Here is a 21,075-nt window from a genome sequence, read left to right on the forward strand (position 1 = left end):
GCTGCATTAATCCCAACCAAACGCCGTTACACAACTGCGAGGAGGAGAGAGCTGCCCTCCTGTTCAGGCCACAGGCCAGCTACCCCACTGCATGTCAGGGGCTCTCACTGCCAAGCCAGCCCCAGGCCAGGGTCCAGGGTCCAGGGTCCACCCTCCATCTTCTGACACACTGTCACTGAGACAGCCCTCCTCAAGGTGGCACCATACGCTGACTCAATCCAAATGAAGCACTCAGAGTATACTGTATATAACCCATCACATGATAAAATGTTATCTCTGTTTACTTTGTAATGTTAGTTGTTGTGGTTCTGTCAGTATGCCGGATTGGCAGGGAGAATATGACAGAATCTCGGGGATGATCCGTAGCATTAAAAAGTGATTACAAATGGCAAATATGTGATGATTCTGTGTCCCATTTTGTTTAGGGCTTTGAGGTACTCAATTTTAGGAGCTCGACAGGCTCTAGCCATGTTAATGTTGTCATTATTATGATTAGGTCATTTGTGAGAAATACAAATCTGACCTGATGCCAAAAGGTCATAGCTCTGTGCCTATGTAGAGCCTGTGTGTGTGTGTGTGTGTGTGTGTGTGTGTGTGTGTGTGTGTGTGTGTGTGTGTGTGTGTGCGTGTGCGTGTGCGTGTGCGTGTGCGTGTGCGTGTGCGTGTGCGTGTGTGTGTGTGTGTGTGAGAATGGCTCTCTCTCTGTCTTTCTGCTTGTCTGCATGTCTGTGTGCACATATGTATGCATGTTTGTGTGTGTGTGTGTTTGTGAGAGAGAGTTTCAATCATTTATCAGCACTAACTATGTTGTAAAGGACGGCATGCTGGCATGAACGGTGTATGTGTGAGAGAATGCAGTTACCATAGTCATTTTAGGTCATAACACATCAATAGAAGAACTTTGGCATTCTGTCAATCAGGGCACTAAAATGATTGATTGAAAATTGACAACTGATGAGATCAAAGATAGGAGTGCGGAACACAGAGATTGTCTTTCATCCAGTGGAATCTAATTTAATTATTTTCTAAATTGATGTTTGGAAGGCAAATGTGTTTGTGACATTTACTGTGCAGCATACCGGCAGGCCCCTCGATACCAGGCTTGATTAAAGAGCCGGCCTGAGTGTTTGCTCAGAGGAGGAATTGAATGGAGTTGGCACAGTGCCACAACGCACAGGAGCAAACTCCAACACTCATAAAAGCATAAACGCCTCTTCTCCCAACAAGCCAGAATGAAATCCAAGGTCAGCACGCCATTAAAGGCCAGACACACCTTGTCTAAAAACACACATTAGTATGTATTCAAGCTATGCACTCATGTAGTGATACTTAGGTAGGGATTGAATAAGAAGTGATTTTTTTCCCCCCTCATTGCAGTCAAAAGAAGTGATCCTCCAATGACAGACACTGCAAGTCATGGTAGGTTCCTTGATAACACACCTTTGAGACACGTTGATTGAGGCAATGATTAATAAGAATGTGAAGATGTCAAGGTTATATTTTAACTAACTGATATTACCATTTGTTTGGGTGATTATAGTTTTCTAACAGCAGACTAGGAGAAGATGATGATTAAATGATTAAATAGATGATTAAATACGGCTGCTGCAGTACACGTAGTATTATCTATTTAAAAACAAATAAGGCATACAAAAAAATATTCTTTTTGAAATGTAATGTTTGAAAGTAGGTGTGGCACAATAGTTGCGGGCATCTGTAAATACCCTACTAACCTGTTCTGACCGACTATACTATGTTTGCCAGCAGGGGGAAGCAATGTCTTATCTCAGATGAGGATAGTCCTCATGGGCAGCCGATACTCAGGCAAGAGTTCAACAGGAAACACCATCTTGGGCCGCCGCGATGTGTTTGGAGCCACAACTGAGGAGTGCGTAAGCCAGGAAGGTGTCGTCTTTGGCAGGAAGGTCACCGTGGTGGAGGTCCCCGCCTGGAGGGGCCGCTATTTCCCCCTGGAGTCCCTGGAGACCATACAAAGGCGTTTGAGTGACAACCTGTCTCTGTGCCCGCCGGGACCGCACGCGCTGCTCATGGTCATCCCACTGGAGACGATTCGGGGCAAAGAGTGGCTGGTCGAGGAGCTTCTGGAGTACCCAATCGAGAGCGTCTGGGGCCACACCATCGTGCTCATCACGGGGGGAGATGCACTGGGGGACACCGACATCGAGACCCTCATCCACAAAGAGGTTAGGGAGCTTATGAGACTGTGCGGGAACAGGTACCACGTGATGGACAACAAGAACTGGGGCGATGGGCACCAGGTGGAGGTTCTGCTGGAGAAGATAGAGGAGATGGTTGCTGCTCAGGGTGGGAGGTGCTTTGAGATGGATGATGAGATCTCACAAGAGGTGGAGAGGAGAAGAAGAGAGGTGGGGGAGAGAGCAAGGAGGCGGTTGCAGAGGACAGAAAAGAGGAGGAAAACACTTCGAGGGCTTCTCGCAGGTGAGTGCACACACACACACACACTCACACACACAATCCATAGCCCCATAGCACTTTATGTCACAGTAAAAACATCTTGACAGAGCAGTAGTGGTTACAGTTATGGAACCTGGGTTTCTGGTTTGATTCAAGCATATCCTGGTCTCAAGGTGAAGAGACACAGTTTCACTGAGATCTCATGGGTTCAGCTGATCAATCTCCGAACCTATATTTTCTGACTGTCTCTCTCCTTTTATCCCTAAATATTTACCTACAATAAAATACCATCCCTATAACCCACAACCCTCATCACTATCCTATCCTACCCAGGAGTACCACACATGCCCTCAGACTTAAACCTCTTCCTCATGGGGGGCAAATACGGGGGGAAGAGTGCAGCCGGAAACACCCTCCTGGGGCATCAGGAGTTCGGCCTGGAGACGCAAGTGTGCCAGAGGGCGTGCGTGTCAGTGGCTGGGCGTCGTCTCACCATCATCGACACGGTCGGCTGGGATTGGCGATCCCTGGAAGACACGTCGGAGTCCGTGAGACAGGAGCTAGTCCGCAGCCTGACTCTCAGCGGCCCCGGGCCACTGGCTTTCCTCCTGGTCATCCCAAGCACCGTGGGGCTGACGGAGAACGACCGGAAGGCCCTGGAGCAGAACCTGGAGCTGCTGGGGGAAAAGCCGTGGGAGAACGCCTTGGTGCTCTTCAGCCTGTCAGAGGGCTATGACTTTGAGGAGGTCAGCATGGAGGAACACATAGAGAGCTGGAAGGCGCTGCGCTGGGTGGTGGAGAGGTGTGGGAACAGGTAAATTGGAGAGTGAGTGTCCATCAAACAGTGGCAGACATCAAATGGAGAAACATTGATACTAAAAAAACAACAGAAAGAACTATAAAAAGATATTTACAAATATTCCTGTGCACTCCTAGCTTTCCTAGTATGATTTAAGGATAGTGTTGAGGATTTATTTGTTGAAATTGTTTTACATTTTAAAAACCAGAACAATACATATGTCAAAGGAAATCCCTAGAAAAAGAGTCAGGAGTCTCAAAGTTTGTTGCGAGGTGTAACCTTTATTTGCAGCTTGCAAACAGATGTGAGGCAGTTTTCTTAATTTCATAATTAATTCAGCGCATCATTTCTTATACCTCCAAGTCTCCTCCTAGTTTCACCCCATCACTTGTCACAGTGACCTATCAGTGAGACAGTAAAATGTGGCCGTCCACTACTATTATGTAGACCCCTGCTTAATAACTAGTAAATCCTTCCCATTTCTGGTATACTTTCTATGATGATGGTGTCAGAGCTTACTCACCTTACTCATTAGAGGGTGCGGCCGCCATTTTATCTTTCCTTGTTAGTGATAATACTATAACAGGAGCTATTATCAGGGTAAGTATGGGGAAATTAACCCTTAAAATACAATAACTTATAAAGGGCCTTTAGGACACCAGCAAGAATTAGCAATGCGCATGAACATTTAGAAGAGATATCTGATTTTCTTCGCATTACGCTTTCAAAATTACAATATTATCAAAAATCACAAGCTTACAAACTAAAATCTCAACAAAAGCTTCACATATGCCTTTAAGGGTCTAAATATATTTTGTACACCTGTACAGTGAACTTCTCTCTTGACCAGGTACCACAAACTGGACGTGGATGGACGTGGGGAGAGGCAGGTGGTTGAGCTCCTAGAAAAGGTGGAGGAAATGGTGGCGGGGTGGGACCGCGAGCTGCTGCTGGAGGCGCTCGAGCAGAGTGAGGAGAGGAACACGGAGATGATGGTGTTGTGCTCGGAGCAGAACCGGGTCATCCAGCAGATGGAGGAGATGATTGAGTGCCACGCGAAACAAGTGGAGCTCCTCGGTCAGGAGAGTGAACAGGACACCGCAGGGATAGAATGTCACTAAGTGGTAAATGGGTTGTAAATAAGCAGCACAGGCAACAAGTCACAGTTGGTTACAGTGCTCACCAAACATTTTATGAATCAACTCCTAATGAAAACTGCCATCTAAAGATGTTCAGAACATTTCTGAGTGTTCCCTCTTAGTCGTGGTGGAAAGTTGTCACAGGTTGAAAATCCCTGAAAATTTAGCATTACATTTTTTTTCTGCAAGAAAATGTTGCCAATAAATGAAACAAAAAACCTGTTTTTGTTAAAGTGCAAGAGTGAGTTCACAGTATTTTTTTAAACATATGTGGTTGATAATGCACATCAGAATGTCATAGCAAATCCTGTGCAATCCAGAATGCAATACTTTAATGCCCTAACTGTCATTTGGGGTTACTGAGCAAGCAGAGCGGTGTTACAAATATAAAATTTTGTATTTTATTTTTTTTAGGGCAGATGCAGTACTGCCTCAGGTCTAAACACTTGGAACTTGAGAGCAATAAATACAAATACACATGGTCACCACAGGGTGGAGCACCTGTCCAATCAATGCATCAAGACAGGGAATGCGACTGTACAGTGTGCTATGCGTGCGGGCTATGCGTGTTAGAGAGTGTGAACGTGTGAAAGTGTGCATGCCCTATGGACCTAGACACTTCTCCGTATTTATGTACTGTAGTCTTTGTCACTAGTACGTGATGTCATCGAAGTGTTAGTGTGGGTCAGGGGGAGACGGTGTGTGTATTTTTAGAATCCACAAAGGCAAAGGCTGTTTTCCAAGGATTCCTCATTTAAAGATTCGGTAAACAATGAAGAGGTGTGTTCTAAACTGGAATTTTTGAACCACTCATGGAGATGGTACATGCATTGACATTTTTGCATGATGAATGATAATAATTTGAATGATTTTAATGGATGACACAGCATGGAAATCTTTAAGTGAAATTTAATGTAATCTTTAACCATGCTAACCATGGCTATAGACAAACAGAAGTGGAGTAATAATATTTTCATTCTGGGGGGGGGGGCATCTGTAAGGATATTCATATTTACATTATATTTACTATTCATATTGACTTTCATTTCAAGTTGGCAAAACTGAGCACACTGGCTTAATGAGTTTCAAACTGCAGTACCGAACAAAGGGTAGCTTAGTGTCTAATGAACAGCTCATAATTTGGACAGGCTATCCCATAATAACACACAAAGAAACCTTATCATGCAAATACCTGCCCCTCATTGTGTGAGGTAGTTAGGTCAGTTAAACAGTAAACACATACAAGATGAGGAATGTCTCTTATGAAGTAACAAGGCCTATCAGTATGGGTGCCATTATGTGCATATGAGAGCAAGTTGACTCCCTAAAACTACTATTAATCCCCCCCTACCCCTGGAAATGATGTTCAAACTCTTGTGTGGAAAATTTGTATTACGAATAGCCCAAGTGAGCATCTTTACAAAACCAAATTTAATTTAATGTGGTGCTTCCAGCATCTGCTCCAGTCGGGGGACGCACACTAAAGGCAAAGCAAGGCTATTAATCATCTGAGGCAGTGGAGGTGTTCTTGGCCTGGAGGTGACTGAGGCGGGACCACACCTTCAGGCCCAGTCTGTGGGACTGACCCCGTGCGGACCAACACAGCAGCTGCTCCCTCATTTCTCTGCCAACACACAGCACAGTGATTCAGCCATAGGATAGAACATTCTTTCAAAACACAAGTCACGTGAAGATGACTACTGGCGGTAAATATAGATTATATGCAAAGATTCTTGTTGGCTTAAACTTAAAAGTGCGTCTTATTTTTGACTAGTCTAGTCTACAAGCTTTTCAAAATCTACAGAGTCACTGTTTTACAAATGAACACACAAGACTGAAAACCTGAGGATGTGATCTTACCACACACACACACACACACACACACACACACACACACACACACACACACACACACACACACACACACAAACATACACACACACACACACACACACACACACACACACACACACACAGACACACACACAGACACACACACACACACACGGGTAAACAGACATACTTTTTTTTTCAGTCAAGTCATATGGCAAGTGTTATGTGGCAAAACATGTATTCATGTGGTAGCTCATTCTGTTTTTCAACTAATCTCTAATCTGATCAATTTCACTTTTATAGACAGCAGGGAGAGGAAAGTACTCTTTATTAGTCATGCAGCTGATGCTTTTAAGCTAATTGACTGATAAAAAGCCACTGTCTCTCAGAAACAAAGCTTTACCAAGCCAGCTTACACAGACATGTTCTCAGAGTTTTATGGGAAAGGACAGCTTTTTGTTTTTGTGGAAGAAAGCTATTCAGGTTTTTGTTTATAGCTTGTGGCAAGGCCTTCAAAGCATCGGAGCAGCACTAGTGAGCAGCCAGCTGAAGTTGTTATAGAGGCCTATTAGATTTGCAATAGACCATGAACTGGAGTGATGGTCTTCATAAAAACCTTGAGTTCATAAAAGTTTGGCGCAGTGCATCATGGGTGTCGATGCACAGCACGACTCACCTGGATATTGACCCTGTGGAACTGTGAGACGGCATTGTGTGTGGGCTCCTGTACTGGCTTTGACAGCTGTGAGAAGAGAGCAACAGCCCAGTTGTAAAAATAAACTACCACTTAAACTCACATAAAACTGTTACCATGCTTTTTATGTTGTCTTTTTAATGCAAGGAACGGTAACAAAAGGTTAATTGGACGCACTTGATTTTGTCCGAAACAAAAGTGCTCCATATTCCTAGACCAAGTCAATGATTACTTCTGACAGAAACACTTGCCACACCTACATGTCTTGCCTTTCAAAATCCATACTAAGCATCTCACAGTAGAATTCAGTTTACTTTAGCAACAGTGGTCCTCTACAGGAAGTGAACTCATGATCCATGCATAATCAGTGTCTCCCCCTACTGGTGGCACCAGGGCCTACCTGTCGGCTTTGGCAGCCTTTTCAGCGGTGTCATGGCTTCCCGGGAAGGGAAACTGGGCTTGCACCATCTCTGGAGTGAGGGTGACCTCTTCCCCATCGGCTCTGGACACACAGCATTAGAAAATGAAAGATAATGCGTTCACTCATACACACACATACACTCATACACATTCACCACACACACACACACACACACACATGCACAGAGATGAAGAGGCACCTGAGGTGTTTCAAAAGTCTATTAATGTGCTTGCAATCTATAGGGTTTAAAGTAATTCAGAATAGAAAAGTAAAATGTATGTGTATAGCATATTTATTATATTGTATAACTTATTTAGGAGTTGTACTAAAGTGATAAAATAGATTTAACTTAGATCTAAAAGTTCATAAGAGGATCTGAGGGCACAGGGCAGAGCATAAGGGGTCAATATTAGATTAGATTTAGATTAGACACTACATTTGAAATATAAGATGGAGCTAGACCATTCACAGCCTTAAAAACAAACAATACAATCTTAAAATCGATTAAACTTTACTGGGAGCCAATGTAGTGTAGCTAAAACAGGTGTAATCAAACTTTTTGGTCATTGTTAAAAGTCTAGCTGCCGCATTGTGGATGAATTGCAGTTTATGAGGTGATGAACTGTCTAATGCCTGAACATAATGTATAACAACAGTCCAATCTGGAAGATATAATAGCGTGGACCACCTATTCACAATCTTTTGGGAACAGGACATTTCACACTTTAGCTATTGTTCTCAGTTGATGCAATGAACCACTAACCACAGAATTTATTTGTCTGTCAAATTTTTATTCTGTCAAAGAACACCCCAAGGCTTTTGGTATGGTGCGAGAGGACCAAGCACAGTGCTAATGTCTGTCCTGGCAGCAGGGGAACCAACGATAATAACTTCTGTATTACTTTCATTACATTTCAGGATGCTACTGCCCATCCATAACTTAATATCCGCTAGGCAGTCAAAAATAGCTTTCAGGCTGTCATGTACAGAGGGAAATAGATAGCAATGATAGGAAATCCCATATTTCCTGAAAATCTGGCCAAGGGGCCATAAATACAATAAGAACAGAAGAGGGCCTAAAATGTAACCCTGGGTAACTCCACAAGTTAGGGGGGCAGCATTCGAGAGTAAACCACCAGAACTGACCACAAAGGGCGTATCAGATAAATAAGAGGAAAACCACTCAAGTGCTTTCCCCCTTACCCTAATACAACTGAACAGCCCTTTGAGTCAGCAGTGAGCAGCAGATCGTTTGTAACTTTCAAGAGGACAGACCCAGTGCTGTGCATTGCAGAAACCCAGATTGGTACATTTAAAGGATCCTATTCTTGGTTCAGATAATCTTGTAAAGTATTTTGATAAAAAAAATGGAGGCTTAGAGATAGAGAGGGGATTAGAAGGGAAATCTAGATCCAGGTTAGGCCTTTTTTTTGCAAAGGCTGCACCACTGCATGATTAAAAAATGTTGGTACAACTCCTGAGACCAATGATTTGTTAATGATATCAAGGACATTTCTAACCACAACATGAAACACTGAAAACATGAAAACAACCACATGATATATAAGATTGGGAATGCAGGAGACAATTTTCGATTTGACCCACAATGCATAACTCACACACACACACACACACACACACACACACACACACACACACACACACACACACACACACACACACACACACACACACACACACACGCTTATGACAACAGTCATTAGAACAATCAACAATACAATATCAACAGTCAACAATCATTTACTGAATATGACACTAGGGTTTGTGCTTACTGTCCATCCTGAACCTCTTCCCTTATCTCCTCAGGAAGGTTGCTTAGAGGTGACGGCGCTTGGGGGGACAACAGGGCGGCATTCAAGGGGTCAGACCTGACAGAGGGAAACAAACATGCTCTCAACGACTTTCCTCAGATAACAGGCAGTAAACAGTGCAACCTACGTAACCTCACCATATACTGAGATGGCAGCCAACCTGTGAACAACCTGTCATGATAACCCTGCTGTATGTCATGGATGAGCTTACAGGTACACACAGATTGCTGCACCTGCAGATACGGTATATCCTTCATTCTTTTTGGAGCAATGATTCATAACAGAGAGTGATGTACAGGTGACCTTTGGTCTTTCACAAGTCCTCCAGTGACAGCCTCTTTGGTCTAAGAGAAGCACTTTAATCTTACCCTTTCAGCAGTTGCTTCTATTCAAAGCACTTCACAAGTGGGACAATTGCACATGCACATCTCTGCTTCCTGGGACACAAAGCCATGGGGAATCCTGCTACTGCCTTCCTCTAACAGTTCGAGAGGATTTATTGTGTATAGTAACACTGGGCAGGACCACAACATGGTAAGAGTGGTAGCAGTATAAGCAAAGACAACACCTTGAAGGAAGTTTCATATTTTGACAACTTTGGTTGTTTATGTTTAACACACATACATCCTTGATTAAAGTCAGAGTTTCATATTTCCCTATCAGTTTACATGTAGTGGTTCACACTGGCTTTTACTCTCAGGCAGGGACGTGCAGAGGAGGGGGCTAAGGTTTGCCCGTTTGCCCTCCTCGACTGAAGTTGCCCCTCCGAAGGAAATATATATATTTTTTTAAATAGTATTACGGCTGCAGAACTTCATGTAGGCCTAGATAAAATAATCGCGGAATAAGCGTCCAGGGGACGGGGCGGCGGTCAGTGAGAGTTTCAAGTGATATAGGCAAAATATGCGTCCAGGGGACGGGGGCGTGGCGGCGGCAGTTGGTGAGACTTTTAAGTTATATAGGCAAAATATGCGTCCAGGGGACGGGGGCGTGGCGGCGGCGGTGACAAAAATTTACGTGTTGCCCATTTTTCCAGGGCAGAGCAACTGCCCTTCAAAATTCCTGTGCACGTCCCTGCTCTCAGGTAGATGGGCTTACATTTGAGGGGCCCAGTTGCTGGTGAGGGTCGAGGTGCTGGACAGGATGGACACGGCTGTTCCAGTGAACTTCTTCCAGGTCATGACCCCACAGATAACATCCTATGATTAAACAAAAAAAACATCTCCAAAATGACAAACCATAGTAAAAATGTGAGTCACACTAAAAATGTGAGTCAAGTGCTGTCGAATACAAATGTATTGCATGTATTCCAATTTCATGTATTATATAGCCCTGCTCTTTTAGGGGAGATTCTGGGAGGGCATTTGAGACAATGACTCATTTGTAATACCACAATACAATCAAACCTGAACAGAAATGAATTAAATTGAATGAAACTCGACTGACTTCAGCAAAGTGAAGTTTGAACTGAACTGATCTGGTGAAAAGAAAAGCTTAATACGTACTCTTATGGCTAATTTTGAATCATTGAAATATCATTGAATGATCATTGAAACCCTATCAAGTCACAATCATCTCTGTTACTATAGCGATTTTATTGCCTCTGGATTTCACGATTTACGACTGTGAGAGCAACTCACCGTCCGATCCAGAAACTTCTTCTGATTTCCCACTGATTTCCCACTGTTCATCATGTGGTTGCCCTTGGAGATGGTGTACCTGGGCAGGGGGCAGAGGTGGAACTCCAAGTCACACTCCAAGTAGCTCAGGCTGGGCCTGTAGGCATTGAGACCAGGGCAGGGGTTCTACACAAGGGAGAGAGGGGCACAGTGTCTCTACATGAACAAGGATGTGTTAGCAGTGCATATAAACCCTAGTGCTGAATAGGGTATGATCCAGTGAGTGAAGCTTTAAAATATTTACGGTAGATTCATCGTCAAATAAATTAAAAGCAGTTGGTATTAGATTGACAATGGTTCACTTCTCAGATCATAATGAAACTGTATTAACTGTCATTAAATAAAATTAAAATAATTAGACACACCAGAGGTTTAGCAAGCCAAGCCAACACACATAAAGGAAATTCCAAACACACTACTGTTTGTGTGCTACTGCTACTGTTAGTGCTGAATGTCTGTGATAAGGTGCTCATATTCCTTACAAAGATCCTGAGGGGGTGAGCTGGAGGCGGTTCCATCAGGGCACCAGGGGCACTGAAGGACAAATGGATAATCTTAGCCATGGCTTCACTCATCCCTTCCTCATTCCTCTTCTCTCTCTTTTCCTCTTCTCTCTTCCTCTCTCTCCTCTTCTGGCGTCTCTTCCTCTCCTCCCGCCTCCTCCTCTTCTCCTCCTCTTGCCTCTTCCTCTCTTTCTCCAACTCCTCCTCAGCATGAGGCTCTGGACAGGAAGAGGGCCGTTTGGGCGCAGGAGGCTGCAGCTCCTCCTGTGGGAAGATGGGCGCAACTTTGGACGTGTTGGAAACTTCATAATCAAGTACCTTTGGTTTCAGTTACTTTTGTTTTGATTTCATATTGATGGACAGCTGGTAGAATGTACAGAAAAACATCTACACTTTCACTACAAGGGACATTTTAAGCGTAGGCTCAAATTGCTCTCTATTAGGCACGTCTGCAGCATTGGATAACTCTTCAGCAGTCATATCATAACAAATAAATTATCATAATCGACCACTTAGGGACTGTTAGGGACATTTAACAACAACAACAGTCTATCTACTCAACAAGTGACAGCGAGCTCTCAAGGCCCAAACTCAGCAGAGTTCAGTACAGCGGGGATCAGACCATAGTAACACTTAACTGGGGAAAGTGGGGAGCAAACGAGAGATATCAACTTTCACGATGCACAATTGCCTTTTTACGTCGTGTTTACACAGCGGTGGGCGGCTAAGCGTGACATAAAAACCTCATCCCTGCTCATCTTTGCGTGCCTGCTACTGAGGACAGGCGTTTCAAGCGGTGGCGCTCTGCTCTCTGGTAGCTAAGAGCCACGTCGACCGTGACCATACGAGACAGAGACGGAAGACGGCTCTTTAAAATGAGTTGTGTTTATGCAAAGGTCATTACAGTGGGGACCTTGAACTCGGCAGGGATGGATATTTATGGCTGTCACCGATGGGAAAGTGAATTGCCTAAACATGGCGAACTAAAGATAGCTGACTTAACTGTCTGAGCGCGCCTTGCTGGATCCCACACAGATGTGCTCTGTGGCCCGGCCGGTCTCAGAAGCTCAAGGGATACTATGGTTATCCGTGAGCGACGTGACCGCCAGCTGTTTAAAATCCTCTATTATGAAGTTATAAACAGTCACACCAAGCCAGGCTTCAGTGCTGCAGGCTGGCATAAGATTCAAATTTTGGGATTTTGTTAATACCGGCCCCTAATGTAACTTGTCTGAGAGAAAGTTGTGAGGAGGACGTGTCATATGTCATCACCTATCGCTTTCACCAATCAACTGCTAGTTGCTATCTGAACTTAATGCATGCAAGGTACACACAGACAGGTTTGGTGATGAGGTGATACCTTTGGTTCGACGGTAATAACCTCTGATGGCTTTACAGGAAGTGGCCCCTGTGAGCCCGCATCCTGTAAAAGATTACATAACCACAGAATGGTTTTTCAGAAAGTCATGTCAATGATGCAAATTACATTGATGAAGGATAATCCAAATTAGATCAACATGAACATGAACTGTAACTTGATCTCACATTCATCTTTTGAATGGCTTTGCGATGACATCTGATTTTGCATTAGCACTTACAACTTCATCTGTGGTCTGCTGGTCCCCTGGAGCAGAGGCTGGCCTGTCCGTGTCGGCTGTTATCACAGGATTGGATTCATCGTCCATTTCTGAGACAAATCCAAACCATACAAGCGACTGAGAACTTAAAGCTACTGTAAGTGATATTCTCTGATCAGTTCCCAGTTCCCAAACTAGTTTCCGGAGGCTTCTAATCCTCTCCTTCCAATTTACTCTGCAAAGGTAAAATAACTGGCAAGCAAGGGTGGCCTTGTCTTGAGGTTACCGTTGAGATTGAGTGATACTTTGGATGGGTTTTCTACATTCTCTGTGGGTTGCCTTATAGAGGAGAGCCTTCTGTCCATTCTGCAACGTAGGACAACCTGAAAGTATGGAAAACAATGATACTACACATTCATACCTGTGCAAATCTAGCTTACCAAATGAATGGATCCTTTGACTTAGACTAGACTGGATGAATTTAAAGAGGAATCTAGGTCTGGTGTTTCATTCATTTCTTCATTTACATTTTCATAAATACATTTTCTTCCAATGAAATCCCCCTCTATACAATGATTTACAAATCCTCAAACAATGCAGAACTGCAGTGTCTGATTTGGAAATGGGAATGTTTAGCCTAGTATGCGCATACCTTACGAGCTGCTTGCTGGAAAGTTCTGAGAGCTCGCTGCCTGATCTCAAGAGGGCTCCCAAAGAATGTGTGGAATTTGGGAACACAGTCTGGTAACTGGAATGAGGAACATATATATATTTTAGTAGTCTGTGGTATCACAGTACAACAGCCATACATTTTATTCCTATTCCAAAGAGTGACTCATGCAATACTCAACTCGTTCTACATAAATTCATGTTCAAATTCCCTTATCATGTGAACTGGCAGCACATACATGATCTAAAATGCTATCAGAGAGGTTAGCATTAGGACTAGATTGGGCTCAAGAGTCGTAGAATTGTACAGCTTGTCATTTCTTTGATCATCAGAACAACTCTACGTATGGTTAGACTGTCATTGATTAGGGGACAGATATAAGTGGCGTGGCGACCGAGACAAAACACTCTATCTCTACCTGGCCTGAGCAGCGAACTGCCCGCCTCGTAGAGACATTGGTCTGGGCTCTGCTGAAGTCCTCCGGGTCCTCCAGCTCTCCCCTCTTGATCTAGACAGCGGGACAGAGACACAGCTGTAAATGCGTGCCACGGGTCAAAGGCATATCGAGCGCGGCTAAGGACAAGACACCACGGACATTATTTTTTACGAAAGGGATTGGCTGCACCCCAGGATTCCGCAGCCGGCAAGTGTCCTCACGAGGAGTTTGTTCGACAGCGAAGCAACGAATGGCTTCTCATAAAACATGAAGTGAGTAAATGAAGAACATAAACAGAAAGAGAACAGGACACACGGGAGGAAGTGCTGGTGAGTGTCCACGACGGCCCTGGCAAATGTCTGCCGGCTTGCGCAATGACCACACAAAACAATGCACCGTTCGCAAGAATTGAGAGATCTTCAGAGGAAATAAACAGACAGGGGAGACACAAGCACAGGATTCAAAGCACATAAATCATTCATGAAAAAAAAAAACTCAAACTGAGATAAAACTTATCTGAAAACACAGTCCAGACCGGATGGTTGACATCAACGCAACTGTGGCTATCACTAACGGTTTTCCGTAGGCTAGCAAGAATCACCCACAGATATGGTTTGTGCAAGAAAGTGAGCCTTTTACGTTGAGACAGAGCTGAATCACCACACAAGAGAAGGGGCTTCTTTTTGAAGAGAAAAGTAATAACTTCTTTTTTTGGTTTACCTTGTATACGTTATCAGCAAACTTCCTCTCCTCCAAAATCTTTACCCTGGCCTCTACCGAGAGTGGATCCTTCCCTAGATGAACTTGCCTGTGTAAGTATGCCATTTGTATTACCAAACACTATGACAGTAATGCATTGTAATCATTCTGATATGAAAGAATCATCATGATTTATGAATGAGTTGTTGAGTGTCATCCACAAACCATCTCAGACGATTGGCTCTTTCCTCCTGGACATCCTGTCTGACTTGGTTCTCAAAGATGGCCTCTCTCACCTGTCTGCTCTTGTGCTCCATTCTCGTATAAGACATGGCTGGAAAACAAGGCCACTGTAACTAACAACTTAATGTAGGAAAGGTGTGACATGTCAAGCATACCTAAACTTTTCTAAAGTACGTTACCTCTTTAGCAATAGTTTCCTATTCACATTACACATATGAAATCCAATGTCACATACAACTTGAGGTAATAAATGATTGGATTAGAATACAACAAGCCCACTATAACAATCACGGAATTCCTTTCTACTGAAAGACACATCTGGAGAAGTTCTACCGTCCCGGAGCTCCTTGGCGCTCAGTTTGTCTAGCGGCTTCATGAGCAGCTTGGCCACTCCTGCAGGCGTGCGGACATCTATCGGGGTCTTCTGACATGGAGCCTGGGGTTTCTTCTGTTCCTAAATAGGATTTAACATGCAAATTATTAAAATACAACAAATACAAATGTTTTTGTACAAAACTCATACACTAATTCAAATAATTATCCATGGTAGATATACTTTCTAACTCTAGTAGTGAGCAAATACAGATATTAGATCCAAAACACTGTACCCAATCCACTATACACCAAAACATCCAGGCGATGTCATGCTGCTGCTCTTTAACGAATTTGCACGGAGGAAAATACGCATACAGTATATACAACATACACGTCTATAATTTAGTTAGAGATGCGTACCTTAATTTTCACCTGGGGACGGGTCGCCCGAAGCTTAGGCTTAGTGGCCTTCGATAAAGACGTGGGCCCTTTCTGACCTTTTGGTTGCTTCTCATCATGAATCTGTTTACTGAGGCAACAGATATACAAGATCTTCATTTGAACTATAACTATGATTCAACACTCAAATCTCACAAATAAACTGTGCTTCTCATTTCTCTTTACCAAACCACACGGTATGGAAATCAGTACTGTTACAAATACAATTTACATGTGCAATACGGTTTTGAATTTCAACAGAAAGGCCATTTTCACTTGGAGTACAATACACAGTGAACGATGATATACATACTATCTTACATTGCCATGAATTCTGTTTTCATAAACAGCCTCAAAGCAAAACGTGCCTTTTGTATTAAAGCAACCACTTCCCATTGACACTAAAAGAACACTAAAATAAAACAGTCCCTCATCATTGTACAACAAACATAATAAGATTCCTTTCAATGGCAGCAGTTTATTGTTCATCAACCTTTATTGGCCATTTCGCAGCTTAAACCGCTGAGATAAAGCACCAAGAGTGACGCTACCTGTGTATTTGACTCAAATAATCAATAAATCTCTTTCATCTATAAAACATACCCCCGTTTACCTGGCCGCTGTACCCTGCACACCGAAAACATTTATGAGGGCAACCTAAACTACTGTTTGAAAAAAAAAAAGAAAAAGAAAAAACAGGTCTGGGATTTTTAGGTTTCCATGCATGAGTGTCACTTTGATATCAGTTAATAGTGAACTCCTGGGTAACACATTAACTTTCCTCTTGGGCTGCCGTGAGGAAGTAGACCAGGCCTTTCCTCATTACAATGGATCATTCATCATGATGGCTTGAAATGTTCTCATGGGAAGGAGGTCTGTACTGGCAACAATGTTTAATTGGCAATTTTTAGTTTTACTGAATTTACGTCATCATGAAATCATTGGGAGCAAAAATAGGATATCTTGACGTGTTAAGGAGGTTTATGCTCATGTCACAAGAAAATTAATTTAAAAGATCAATTCTGATTGCTATGCTTTTATTTCCATATTGTGTTGTCCTAGACATACAGTATATCCAGTTATCTGGAGGTGAACTGATTCCAAAAATAGTCTCCACAGATATTACATAAATGTTTCTAAAGTAATGCAGATTATATTGATTTAGTTATCTCTTCACTCAACCATGGTTTTTGAAGAAGTGTAGGAAAAGGAGTCTGGTACCAGCCATATTTTGCTAGTATTTCAAGTTCTATTTTAAATAAACACAAACTGCCAATAAGAGCCAACCATCTATTCAGAATACATAATGCTATGAATACATTCTGTTAAGAAACTTGACGTCCTCAGCATATTAACTGTGCATAATTCTTTCCTCACGTCATTTCAACAATCTGGACCTTATGCAACGTCATACACATATGTGCTTTCGAGAGATTGATTATCTTCCAATCTCTGACGTTGTTTGCGTTGCACTTAATCACTGTCCATGTTGGCTTTTCGAAGGAACAGCAGCATTTTAAGCACCTCGCCTTTGTTTCGCATCAGACGCCAGCCACTGCTTTGCCCTGTTTGTCCAGAGTTTACAGCAAACACTGACAGTGACAGTGGTTTGTCACATAAGAGGAACTAATTTTGAGGTCACATGTGGACATATGCTATGTGTAACAATCTAGAAGCACATAAGCTCTGTAAACATTCTGATGTCCAGTAAACACTTTTCTTCACATTCTCGCTACACCCAACTCAACTCAACAGCTTTTGTCTTGGCTTAGCCTATTACAAATGATCTCAGCCAGCTGTACAGCGCCCACCCTGTTTTACTGGAGACAGGTGGACAGTGTCACATGAGGATCCCTCATCAAAACAGTTTACAGACTACAGGCTGCCCATAACTTTATATGGAATATTGTTTTTATGGCACGAGGGTAAGGAGGCTCCATTTTGTAATGACATCTTCCTCAACATACAGACCCTCGGTACCTGAGAGCCAGGTTGGGACAGCGGCCGCTAAGGGTGCACACGTAGGGTCTGGAGTTAAACTGGGAGATGACCAGCTGGATGGTGACCTGGGCCGTGCCATACTGGAAAGGCGTGAATGTCACCGTCACCTCGGCGACGCCTCTGGCTGGGATGACTCCTGCAGTAAACACACACACACACACACACACACAAACACAGAGATGCAATCATATTGACACTACAATTCTATTTCAGCTGTGACGATGCAGGCATGAACTATACAACACTGCAGGACAGGCATGAAACAGGCACTGAATGTAAAATACTGTTTCGGAAGACAGGGATGGAATGTTGGAAAATTAAAAAGACCCCCCCCCCCACTAAATGGAGTGACTACTGTTGTACTCTCATCATTCATACTACAGTAGACAGAAAAATAATCTTTAAACTATGATGTGCTGTTGTACCTGAGAATGGTTGTATGGAGAAAGCCTCACTGGGCTGGAGACAGTAGACCTGGAATTCAAAGTCAACTGGGCAGCTGCAGCTCAGGGGGATTACATGGTCTAAACTGGTGAAGAGCACAAAAGACAAAGACACAACTTTATAATACTAGACAAAATCAAGACAACATAAGATAAATACATAATATCACAAGACAAAACCACAAAACAAAAACACAGCATTATCAGCAACCATGCGGCTTCATCTTCTCTGCAGTTGCAGATCATATATATTCTACATAAAGAACATAACAGCAACACTTTGCACATTATTTTACAATTAAATATTTGGGCCTGAACAAAATCTACATCATGAAATCAGCTGGTATTTAATGGAGGCTCTCCACCTCATCCCCAAAAGAAAAAAAACATACCGTACACAACAATGGAACCACTGACATAACCAAATATTATTAAGGAGAGATGTTCACACTCTGTTACTTGAAAAAGAAACATAACTGTAGCCTGTGTGTCTTTCACAACCTGTGTGTGGAACATCACCCATGAAGCTCTACAAGAAATAACGATATATTTATAATTCCTCTGGATAATAAAAATAAAGCATGGTCTCCAAGCTTTACTGTAGCTTAAATTAGGATTCACACAGGATGGCAATTCATCTAATGCCCTTCATAATGTGTTGCATAAACACAATGTGCACACGGAGTAGAAACAGGTCAGTGTGGTTCATGCCAGAAAGGTGAAATTACTAAGCAGGTTACTCTGCAGGGCTAGTAGTATACGTATCTTGAGGCACTGAACGCCAGTGTTGTCTTTCCCCTCACAAACTACATAATAAATCAGATAGAGCCCTAGCATAATGAGATCATGCTAGACAAGGGGTCCTTGATTTTCTAAACCAGCACAATAGATTGGGCAAATCTTTCGCTTAACTAAATCATGTCAAATAAAACAAACGCTGTGAGGAACGTAAAACACAGCCTGACAAATTGTGTATATACACAAAGTCACCCTCCAACCTCTTTCTCTCTCACACACACACACACACAAAAACACACACACACACACACACACACACACAGATGCAGGCATGAATGTCCCTTCTGTCCCTCACCTCTGGCCCAGTGCTACAGCTGGTAGGCTGATATGTGATGGGATGTCCAGGTCATCAATCACAGGATAGGCATGGACAGGTACCAGTATATTTTCTTCATTCTGAAAAAAAAAAAAAAATCCTTATCTGCATTAGGTCTATATCTACACTACAATAACAGAGATTTCTTACAAGTGTATTGTATTTCAAATCAACTACCTACACACAGCATTATATTACTAATGAGAGTAACATTTTGATTCAAATTTACATGACATGGCTTTAAGGGTTACATGATTTAAAAAGGGTTGAAAAAGTGATCAAAAAGTAGAAAATGTGATAATCCATCAACACTATAACCAGAACATTTTAGAAAGAAAGAAAGAAAATTAGCCTTAACATGTAACTGTGTTTAATACAAAAATAAATGATAGTTCACAAAGCCTTAGCTAAGAGTTGAATTATGACCTTGCAGTGAATGCGGATGCAGTCATAAAAGTACCGCCACTCATCAGGGAAGAAGTTCAGCTTTACTGTATAGGAAAGCCCTGGAACCAAACGATGCTGAAAAAAAAAAGATATGGAGTGGGGAGGACATGCTAAACCATATTTCTGTAAAGTAGCAATGCATGTGCCACAGATATGATAGCACTGATGGCATTACTATAGCAGTATAGAACATCACAGTACCTTTTTTGTGTACGCTGTCTGAAAATACTTTGTCTGAGTTGGAATAATATGAATGTCGATGACATCAGAGGATATGTTGGTGAGTTTCTGCAAGGGGAGAAAAGAGTCTTGCAGCACTGAGAAATACCACTTGTTCTATATGTTGACAATATTTCTGGATTCTAATTTTACGTGCATTTTTTTTATTGAAAACGGCCATTTACCAACAGCTGCTTGTAATCCTTCCCCAATTCAAATCCTCTAAAATGTACTTCTGAGGGCTCTGCTTGAATTAAACTGTTGTTTTGGAGTTTGGCAAAGATCTCTGTGTGATGACAGACAAAACAGGAAAATCAACACTCGAAGAGAATGTGATGTCTCCACCCCACTTAAAAATCTCTAAGCACAGGCTATAGCCTATGTTTATTTTACTTTATCTTTCATTGATCATAATTTTAGTCTCTGTAGAGGGTGAATGGGTTTACTAGTTTCCAAAAGATGATGAGGAACATCTGTATCCCTCCTGACTTCCTCGACCAGCTGGAGCAGAGGAAGCGGAGTCTTCTTCCCAAAAGTGCTGGTGAAACTTTCAGGGGCAGACTGTACCACGTCCATCTTCAGAATAACTATGATCCATTCAGAGACTCCATTTCTACCAAATGAAACAACAGATGTAGCTTTGAATGACGTTTTGGCTAATTTAGATAGAAAGCCATGGATGATACTAATTACGGTGAAGGAAGCTGGCTAACGTCAATGTTACTACCTAACAAGTGTCCCTTTTGTGACAACAACTTCAATTTACTATGAATTTAACCATCATCCATCCATTTAACGTCAATATAACCAGCTAGCTAGCTATCTATCGATACTTACGTTAGCTCTATAGAGATAGATAGGTGGCTCGCATTAAGCTTTTAGCAACTTACAGCTAATTTTAGCCTTTTAAGGAAGTCACTTTTAACCAAGCTTTGCCAGCTTATGAGAAAATAAGAACATATTTCACACCTGATTCGGTCTTGCTACAGATGTTTTGCTTCAACAACGTGTGTTCCACTACAACAAGCGACACATTTGTAAACACATCTCTTTACAGCACTTCTCCTGCAAACACTCTCGTCACCATGGTGATAGTGTTGCTCGGAGGTGGCCCAAAAGGGCAGTGACACCACCAAC

At 42.6% G+C, this 21,075-nt stretch overlaps 3 protein-coding genes and 1 long non-coding RNA gene across 4 annotated transcripts; 3 read left to right on the forward strand and 1 right to left on the reverse strand.

Moving 5' to 3' along the window:
• Positions 1-1,327: 1,327 nt before the first annotated feature.
• LOC116218141 (GTPase IMAP family member 8-like) lies at positions 1,328-2,678 on the forward strand. The gene is made up of 3 exons (XM_042702958.1): positions 1,328-1,419; positions 1,765-2,460; positions 2,593-2,678. The coding sequence occupies exons 1-3, from the start codon at positions 1,398-1,400 to the stop codon at positions 2,676-2,678; spliced, it is 804 nt and encodes a 267-aa protein (XP_042558892.1). The 5' UTR covers positions 1,328-1,397.
• On the forward strand, positions 2,660-4,613 carry LOC116218121 (GTPase IMAP family member 8-like). The gene is made up of 2 exons (XM_031558338.1): positions 2,660-3,250; positions 4,086-4,613. The coding sequence occupies exons 1-2, from the start codon at positions 2,781-2,783 to the stop codon at positions 4,354-4,356; spliced, it is 741 nt and encodes a 246-aa protein (XP_031414198.1). The 5' UTR covers positions 2,660-2,780; the 3' UTR covers positions 4,357-4,613.
• Positions 4,614-4,773: 160 nt separating this feature from the next.
• Positions 4,774-21,019, reverse strand: cfap221 (cilia and flagella associated protein 221). Its single transcript, XM_031558333.2, has 24 exons — positions 20,908-21,019; positions 20,385-20,551; positions 20,124-20,224; positions 19,921-20,007; positions 19,699-19,794; positions 19,252-19,352; positions 18,141-18,244; positions 17,695-17,851; positions 15,697-15,805; positions 15,295-15,415; positions 14,944-15,052; positions 14,740-14,827; positions 14,002-14,091; positions 13,566-13,661; positions 13,200-13,296; positions 12,935-13,023; positions 12,697-12,759; positions 11,316-11,600; positions 10,795-10,959; positions 10,253-10,353; positions 9,116-9,211; positions 7,302-7,403; positions 6,884-6,949; positions 4,774-5,998 (listed from the first exon to the last, which is right to left on the reverse strand). Exons 2-24 carry the CDS (start codon positions 20,512-20,514, stop codon positions 5,875-5,877), a joined length of 2,577 nt encoding a protein of 858 aa, XP_031414193.1. The 5' UTR covers positions 20,515-20,551; positions 20,908-21,019; the 3' UTR covers positions 4,774-5,874.
• On the forward strand, positions 14,121-17,767 carry LOC116218122. The gene is made up of 3 exons (XR_004162686.1): positions 14,121-14,348; positions 14,757-14,831; positions 17,684-17,767. It is a non-coding gene; the product is annotated as an uncharacterized LOC116218122 (long non-coding RNA).
• Positions 21,020-21,075: the final 56 nt, after the last annotated feature.

Source organism: Clupea harengus, chromosome 21, assembly GCF_900700415.2.
Source record: "Clupea harengus chromosome 21, Ch_v2.0.2, whole genome shotgun sequence".
NCBI lineage: Eukaryota > Metazoa > Chordata > Actinopteri > Clupeiformes > Clupeidae > Clupea > Clupea harengus.